We start from the raw sequence: 8766 nt of genomic DNA, 5'->3' as shown, positions 1-8766 counted from the left end.
ACGCCAACAAGACTACTCAAACGAAAATGCAGCCCACTTGGAGGAAGGGAATATTAACTACACCTCTGCTAATGAAACACCCAGCACCTGGCGAGAGGTAGTAAAAGGGAAAAGCAGAGGAGAGAGAACAGCATCGTTATGCAACTGCATTATCTAACGACTACAGAGACACCCTATAGGGGCTCTTTGTTTGCAAAGGGAAGGAGAAAGAAATGCCACCAATATCTGAGTCACTGGTTCACCAAGAGGCTCTGAAGTTATTTTCAGGTGGAAACTTTTCCAGTTTCACATGATAATTTGGGAGGACTGGCTAATTCCCTGGCTCCACCCACCGCCTCGTAACACAGCTCCCTGCTGCTCTTGCATATATAGATAGGTATGGCCCCACAACTGGGTGCAGACAGAAGAGCCCGAGACGGAGGGAACCTAAACTCTCTTCCCTCCTAGCCGCCCTCCACCCGCTCCCACCATGAAGAAGGAAATATTAACCCTGGGCTTCGCTCGATCCCTCTTTGCTGAATTCATCGCCACGCTCATCTTTGTCTTCATCGGGCTTGGCTCAGCACTGAAGTGGCCGTCTGCCCTCCCCAGCATCCTTCAGATCGCGCTGGCGTTTGGCCTGGCCATTGGCACCATGGTGCAGGCGTTTGGGCACATCAGCGGTGGCCACATGAACCCGGCCGTGACCATCGCCTTCTTTGTTGGGAACCAGATCTCCTTCCTCCGGATGCTCTTCTACGTGATTGCCCAACTGGCTGGGGCTATTGCCGGGGCTGGCATCCTCTACGGCGTGACACCGGCCAATACCCGTGGCAACCTGGCCATCAATGCGGTAAGTCTCCCTACCTGGAGATGGTTCACGCTGATGTGCGGGCTTCCCTTTCCTTGTGAGCAAGGAGCTGGCGCCAGTGCCAACTCAGAGAGCCAAATCCATAAGGATGGTTGGTCTTGACACGTTGTCCTGCAGGCACAGAGGGATGGGGTAGGAGCAAGCAGTGGCATAGCCAGCAGAGCGTTGACATGACAGCTTTATTGTGCAGGGTAATGAGTGGCATGGTTATTTCCCCTCCTTTAATAAGCGCTGCTTTTATTCTGAGGGCCTGAGTGAGTCACCCGCACCATTGAGACGTTCCTGACTGCAGCTTCTCCACCTGGAGATTAGTGCTGGGATAGGAGCTGTGCCCCGATGGAGAGGGGGAGGGCAGGGAGCAGAGCCCAGTTAAACCAGTATGGGCAAAGGGGGCAGAAGCCCACTGTAATCAGTGTGCTGGGGTGCCTAGGGAATGGAGGTGGATGGAGAGAGGTGGTTAAAAGCTGAAGGAAGGAGCAATGCACAGGAGGATGCAGAGAGGCTGCAAGGAGCAAAGGGGCTCTTGGAGGAGGAGGGGAGATGATGGGATCCTCTGAGATAAGCGGAGATGAGGAGCACGTCTCAACCCCTGAGGCAGTGCTGGGAAACCACCTGAATTGGGAGCAGTGGAGCTACCGCTCCAACCACAGCCAGGTCCGGATCCCTTGGAGCAGCACAGAGGGTTCAATCACTAGGATGAGGTGCTGCACTGCATCTTATTCCCACATGCTCCACGTCCCAAACCAGTCAGCTTTAGCTAGAAGACCAAGATGCAATGGTTTGGGTCACTTTGTCCTTCCCATACCCTGCGGGGTCCAGTCCATCTGGCAGTCCCCTGTGGTTAGCGTAGAGGCACTGGGACAACAGCAGCCTCTCTTACCCCCATGATCGCACCCCAACCTTCATCCCATGCCCCTCTGTGGTGGCTGCTGGCTGCTCCCCAGCTTCTTGGAGAGGTGCTCCACAAAGTGGAGGGGAGAAAAGGGTCAGGATACGACAGCTTGCAATGAGCAAGGGGTAAAGATATGCAGGAAAAAAAGGGACAAATTAACACTAATTTGGGTTTGGTGGCACAGCGCCGAGTGTTGCAGAGACAAGCAAATGGAGAGACACAGAGAGCACCAAGAAGGGGCAGGGGAGTGTGGGGGAGAGACAGATTTTGAAGCATTAAACAGAAAGAAAGATAATTACTTCCCTTTCAAGGAATAGAGCAGTGAATCCAGGATGTGATCAGCATGCCACCTTGTGCCCCAGCTCTGGGCATGGGACCTGGGGGCACTTCTCACACGTGGCTTGGTCAACCCAAATCCACCAGCATAGCCCCTCAGAGCCCTCCCAATGATGCCAAGCCCCATGGATGGTTAATTATTGTCACTCTTGACTGTTCACAGCTCAACAACAACACGAGTGCAGGCCAGGCCCTCGTGGTGGAGATCATCCTCACCTTCCAGCTGGCTGCGTGCATCTTCGCGTCCACGGACAGCCGGAGGAACGGCAACGTGGGGTCCCCAGCGCTGTCCATCGGCCTCTCTGTTGCTGTAGGCCACTTGGTGGGGGTGAGTGTCCAAGCAGGAGGACAGGGGTCCCCAAAATACTCTTGTGCAGTTGGTCCCAGATGGAGGTGCATTGAGAGAACCAACAAGGGACATATGGGCATTTCTTCTCCATGATGGGGGGATCCTCACCTCTCTGCAAGAGAAAGAGCTATGGGGAGGCTACTTCAGTCCCTGCTTCTGAAAAGTTGCTTGTATCTGCTAAGCAACATGATGCTTCTTAACCTGGTCTCCTTTCTGCACTGACAGATCTACTTCACCGGCTGCTCTATGAATCCAGCCCGGTCCTTCGGGCCCGCGGTCATCGTGAGGAGGTTCAGCCCAGCACATTGGGTGAGCATCGGCAGAGTGCCGGGATGGGCCAGCTGAGAGGCCACCAGGGCCAGATGCAGGCAACGAGGGCAGAGAGCAGAAATTGCCATGGGCACTGCAGGGCTGGGCCTTTCGGAGTCCATCCCAGGCCTGAAAGGATGAAAGAGGGACGGAGAACGAGGAAGGTTGTCCCCCATGATGAAGGGGGAATGTTATCGCCACGGCACACAAGAGGACAAACCTAAACCCCCCGCGTAATGGAGCAGACTGTGCTAGGACATCATCCGAGGTCAATAAAGCCCACAGAGAAGCCCAGTTTGGGCCTTGCAGAGCAGGCATGGTGTCTCCTTGCCAGCACACCACATCTTTGCTTTCATAAAGGGCTTGATGCCTTCAGCAAGCAAAGGTTGAGGGGATTGCAGCCCAAAAAGTCAACTGGAAGGGGTATTTGCACCTCTCCATGGAGATGTGCAGCGAGGGATGCTGATGTGATGACTGGACCTGCTGAAGCAGCCTCCAAAGCCTGCTCTCACCCTCTCCCTTCTTGCTTTCTAGGTCTTCTGGGTTGGACCCATCCTCGGGGCTTCCTTGGCCGCTGTGCTCTACTTCTACATCCTTGTCCCGTACTGCATGAACATATCGGATCGGGTCGCCATCGTCAAGGGCACCTACGAGTCAGAGGAGGAATGGGAAGAGCAGAGAGAGGAGAGGAAGAAGTCCATGGAGCTGACCCCGCCATAGGAAAAGCTGGAAAAAGCCAAGCAGAAGGAGGGGAGGAAGCCCCACACATGGGCTCATGTGTGCACCAAAGCCAGGCGATGAACACATCCAGCTACAGTAGACTCTTAAGCAAAAGTCTTGCAACTCCAAGACCATCTGTGACTAAGGAAGAAAGGTGTATTGCAGTGTCTGTGTAAATAACCCCTCTACGTGAGCGCTAGAGCCTCTCCTAGCTTACCTGCAGCCAGCTAAGCCCAGAAAAGGGGTCTCAGCCCGGGGCAACCTCTCGGCTGGGGTTTTAAACCCATGCGGCCGCATCCCTGCCCTCTGGGGTGTGAGTTGTGCACAGTCAGAGAGGCCCGAGCCTGCGGATTCTGGCCACGCAAGATTTCACCCCTGCGTCTGATGGGCCAGGGGATGGAAACACCGTGGAGGTACCAGCACAGAAGAATTTGGGGCAGGTGCGTGCAGCAAAATCCCCTGCTTTCTCCCTGCCACAGGGCCCATGCTGCTCATAGATGCTCTTTCACGCATTCGCTGGTGCTGGTGAGTCGTATTTATTCGTGGCTACAGAAGGAACATGATTTTTTGGATTTTGTGTTGAGATCTTTGTAATATAGTGCATTATTTATTGTGAATAAAGGAAATTTTAGAAAAAGGCATGGGCACAAGTCTCATTAGGAGCAAAAAAAAAAAAAAGGGTTAAGCTGGATGCAAAGCCATCCCAAAGAGCCATGGTACAAGCAAGTGCTTGAACCCCAAATCCTATGGCAGTTGGCACCATGGCGAGGTGTTTTGGGAGATGATCGTAGAATCATGGAAGGGACCTTAAAGCTCCCCCATTCCAACCTCCCACCAGCCCAGGCTGCTCCAGCCCCCATCCAACCTGGCCTTGGGCACTGCCAGGGAGGGAACATCCACAGCTTCTCTGGGCAACCTGGGCCAGGGCCTCACCACCCTCATAATGAAGAGTTTTTAAGTCATTAATGATAAACAATAATTATAAATTATAAAATAATGATTACTGATAAAGTCATTAATCTTGAAAAGGAGAAACGGGCACTGGTGTTGGAACAGGGTGAGAGCAGGAGGTGCCCCATGGCAGATGCCACATCCAGGGCCGTTTGAAGGCCACATCCGAAGGCACAAGCTGGGAGGAGCCGGCAGCGATCCTCCTTCGCACACTCTGCCAGTTTGACTCAGTCGCAGCTTTCTGCCATACCAGTTCTCCCAGGGCTCCGTGGGTGCCCTCAAAAACTGACCTGTAACGCTCCCCAGCCCCCTCGCCGGGTGCCAAACCCACACCTTCACCCTGACCTCCTGCTGTAGCCCTGTTCTTCCAGTTCTGCCGCCATCCTCTGCCAGAGCACCTCGCTCCCAGCATGGGGCCACCGTGTGCTGACACTGTCCCAGATGTCCCTCCCTAAATCCAGCCCCTCTTCTTGCTGCAAAGATGAGGCTCCCACTGAGCACGGACACCTGAGGAGGTGGGAAGCGCTGATCTGGGAGCTCCTCAATCCCAAATAAAGCTTGATCCCAATCAGACGGGTGATGCCACCTTCGTGTAATGATACCAGGGAGGACAGGTAGGTGGAAAAGCCCTTGGTTTGGGTCATGCAGGTCAGTGGCAGAGCTAGCTAAAAAATACTACCTCACTCCTCCTCAGGGATGTGATGAGATACACCATCCTTCTGTGCCTCAGTTTCCCCTTTTATGAGGGAAAGGGCTATTAAGCCTCTCTCTCATCAGGAAAGGGCAGTGCTCACGTGTGGCATGGGAGATGCTCTACAGACTCTGGCTCCAAGGAACCATCAAAGCACCCCCAGATCCCAGAGATGCCCCTGTTGGAGTGAAACACAGGGCTGGGGCTCGCCGGTATCCCCAAAAACTGCACCCCACACTCCAGAGATGCACTCAAAGGATGCATTCAGACCCCCCACCCTGGAGCACGGAATTCTGGGCATCCCCCCCACACTTTGCTGCTCTAAACCCCATTCTCCCCAGCACTGGAGAAGGTATCTGGGAATCCCAGCAAACCGCACACCTCATCCCGTAGTGGGAATAGGGGGCCACCACAAGCGCCCCCATGGAGGGGCCCAGCCCACACCAGCACCACCAGTATGGATCAACAACTGGGAGAAGAAACCCAGCCTGGGTGTGAGCCCTCGGCTGGGATGAATCAGAGGATCCTGCAGCAGCAGCTCTGCGTCAGCACAAAAAACATCCAACGCCTGGCCAAAAACAGGGGCAGGAGGGGCTGGGGGGGCACCAGCCGTGAACCCCCTTCCCCAGTACAGAGGCAGTGGCAGAGCCAGCAGCATCCTGATGCGGTGCAGAGGTCCTGCTCCTTGGCCTGAGCCTTCCGTGCCTCCCCTGCCCAGCTCCAAGGCACATCTAATCCAGGCAGGTTTAGATTTAATCCAGGCAGATTCAGATTTAATCCAGATCAAACCTTGGCACCCAGCAAGTGCCATGGCCTGGCCATTGCCACAGCAGAGCTGGGGAACCCTGGGGTCCTGCCTGTCCTCACCTGCCCAGATATGGGAACAGCAGCACTTAAATAGAGAATTTACTGTAAACATTTCAACTTCTTCAGCCCCCATTTTTCATGGGATCATTCGCCTTTCAACACTCCCTCAGCAGAGACAGCCATTCACGCAGAAAAATACCTTGATTTCAGCATGCACAAGGGCAAATACCACCCCTGCAAATCCTGCAGCGCACAATAAGGCAGTCACGGCTACGCCACGCTCATTTTCCCGAATTCTCCCCCAAAACTGGAGTTCCCCTTCTGGCAGCAGCATCTCAGCACACAACCACCCCATCCACCCTCCTTTCCTTATGGCCACACAGAGCCAGCCCCACTTTGGTTACAAAAGGGAGCTATATTGGTGTTATCAGCTATATTTTTTCCCCTATTTTAGGGGTACATTGCCAGGTGAAGCACCTCAGCGCACCATTCCTGTAGTATTTGTCATCATTCAGAAGGGGGATAATGGATGCAGTCATTTCCTAACCATGCCTACCAGCGATTTCTTTGCACTAAGAGGATTTCGCAGACTATTTCTCATTTTTGAGTACCCTTTCCATTAGCAGCTAATTACTGCATGGCTTTAAAAATTCCTTTTTTTTTTTTCTGGTAGGGAGGAAACCCTCAACTATTTCCACAAGTTGTAACAATTCAGAAACCCTATCTCTTTCGACACAAAGGACTTTCTTGCAGGTCTGCATTTATATCATTTAAAGTCCCTGAAGCCCAAGCTTGCTGGGCCATCACAAAGACATGGAAGGAGCTGGGTGCTTGAAGAGAAGGCAAAGCCCAGTGGCAAAATATTAATTAAATGAAGATTTTTTTTCAATTAGTTGCTTCATTCCTTTGCAAAGGGTCAGCCCAGTCCCTCTCCATTGCTCTGCCCTGGAGCAAGAAGGGATAACGCTGCACAATTTGGGAGCATATCCCTGCTTCCAGCTTGGAGTATTTTGCAACACCGAGTGCTTTGCAGCTTTAAAGCCGTGGTTTCTGACTTTGCATGAAAAGTGTGAGGTTGGTTTCACCTGGAGAGCAAAGCAGAGCTTGGTTCTGGCTTGGTGAAAACGGGATGAGAGATGGAAAAGAAACCGAGGCAAAGAACAGGGAAGATGGAAAAAGCCTGCAGAGGGCTATGGCAGCCCCCTCTGTATCTAATAATATAGAACCTCTCCACAGCCTGGGCCATGCTCTGGTACCCCACAGTAAAGAAGCTCTTCCTCACGTTTAGGTTGAGCCTTCCATGTCACAGTTTGTGCCCATTGCCCCTTGTCCTGTTGCTGAGCACGACCAAGTCTGGTCCCATCCTCCTGACCCTCAACTTTGAGATATTTCTAAGCATTAATGAGACACCCCTCAGTCTCCTCCTCTCCAGCAGAGACACAGCAGAGGCCGGCACAGGCATTGATGCTGGTCACAGCACAGACCTCACCAGCACTCGCCTCCTCTCATGTGCAAGTACCAAGTCCTCCTCCTCCTCCTCAGCCTCTGCCCAGCCCATCGTGGCAGTGGTACCAATTCATTAGAAGCCAGGAAACAGCTCACAAGGCAATCGAGGGCTCCCAGCCATCCTTCCTGTTGTTGGAAACCATCATCCCAGCCAGGAAATGAAGCCTGAAGATGGAGCAGATCGTCTTGTGTGCCATCAGTTGCCACAATGGCCTCCAGTTGTGCCAGGGGAGGGTTAGATTGGATCTGAAGGAAAATGTCTTCCCCAAAAAGGTTATCAGGCACTGGAAGGGGCTGCCCAGGGAAGTCACCATCCCAGGGGGGATTTAAAAGATGGGGAGATAAGGTGCTGAGGGACTTGGTTTAGTGGTGGCCAGGTTATGGTTGGACACTGATCTTAAAGATCTTTTCTAACCAAGCAATTTTGTGATTCTAAGAGCAGCTGCCATGATTTCTTTTTCATGCACTGGCTTGTATCATGCAAGATTTGGGGTTGAATGCACATTGAATCAGGCTTTGGCACCCACTAGGAATGGACACCACTGGGACAAGTTGCCACAAGTGTGAAGCCACCAGCGCTCTGCTTGATCCACCAAGACTCTGCTGCGTGTGTGGGCAGACCAGGGGTGACGCACCACCATAATACATGGAAATAGAGGAAAAGATGAGTGTTGCCCTCAAAAATTTAAGAGAATAAGGGCAAGAGATGTCAAGAGACCAGGGAGGACTAGAATAGTTCTGCATGGTGTCTTGGCTCCCACCTCAACAAGGTCCTACAGCCCAAATACACCTCTGTATTCCTCTGTACACCTCTGCTTCAAAGAGGTGTAAGTTATTTGCAGGTGCTCCAAGGTGGGAGACCAGAAGGGGACAGGGGCCAGCCTGCCCCCATTACCAAGCATGGATGCTCTGGGACAGCACCCATGGGAGAGCAATGGGTGCCTGGGGCATCTCTTGCTGCCCTCTGCTGGGATGCTCCATGGAGAACAGACATGGGACCAGGAAAACCAGCACAGGACCAGGAAAACCAGCACCAGAAGAGATCCACCTGCGAGGGAAAATCCTATTCTTGCTTCGACCCACCCTTCCCCAAAGCTCAGCCACAGCACCCTATGTAAAAACAAGGTTTCCTCCCTCCTCAGCACATGGGGACCGCAGGCTCAGCACTGGCTGGATCAGGGCTGTGTTTCTGCTGCCAAGTTTCCTCTTGCTCAAACTTCTGGCGTGGGCTGTCCAGGATGCAGCCCGGCGCTGCCCGTTTGTTCTTAATATCCCTCCTGCAAACAAGCAAAGTCCAACAGCAGCTCAAATAATGGGTCCTTGTGCTGCTGGGTGGCGGCGTCGAGAGGGAAAGA

The 8766-nt window shown here is 53.0% G+C and overlaps 1 protein-coding gene across 1 annotated transcript; it reads left to right on the top strand.

The window, feature by feature from the left end:
- The first annotated feature begins 388 nt into the window (after positions 1–388).
- Positions 389–3456, top strand: LOC104540810 (aquaporin-5-like). The gene is made up of 4 exons (XM_010184701.1): positions 389–832; positions 2242–2406; positions 2653–2736; positions 3271–3456. Exons 1-4 carry the CDS (start codon positions 470–472, stop codon positions 3454–3456), a joined length of 798 nt encoding a protein of 265 aa, XP_010183003.1. The 5' UTR covers positions 389–469.
- The last annotated feature ends 5310 nt before the right edge of the window (positions 3457–8766 follow it).

This window comes from Mesitornis unicolor, unplaced genomic scaffold (genome assembly GCF_000695765.1).
Source record: "Mesitornis unicolor isolate BGI_N332 unplaced genomic scaffold, ASM69576v1 scaffold19545, whole genome shotgun sequence".
NCBI lineage: Eukaryota > Metazoa > Chordata > Aves > Mesitornithiformes > Mesitornithidae > Mesitornis > Mesitornis unicolor.
Note: the sequence above shows the minus strand (reverse complement) of the source record. Positions and strands in the feature narration are given on the sequence as shown.

Bases quoted from the DNA above. Each gene is read 5' to 3' on its own strand.
- LOC104540810 (XM_010184701.1), top strand. From the start codon at position 470: ATGAAGAAGGAAATATTAACCCTGGGCTTCGCTCGATCCCTCTTTGCT. The intron at 833-2,241 runs GTAAGTCTCCCT...GACTGTTCACAG, and splicing joins GCAACCTGGCCATCAATGCG to CTCAACAACAACACGAGTGC. The intron at 2,407-2,652 runs GTGAGTGTCCAA...CTGCACTGACAG, and splicing joins CTGTAGGCCACTTGGTGGGG to ATCTACTTCACCGGCTGCTC.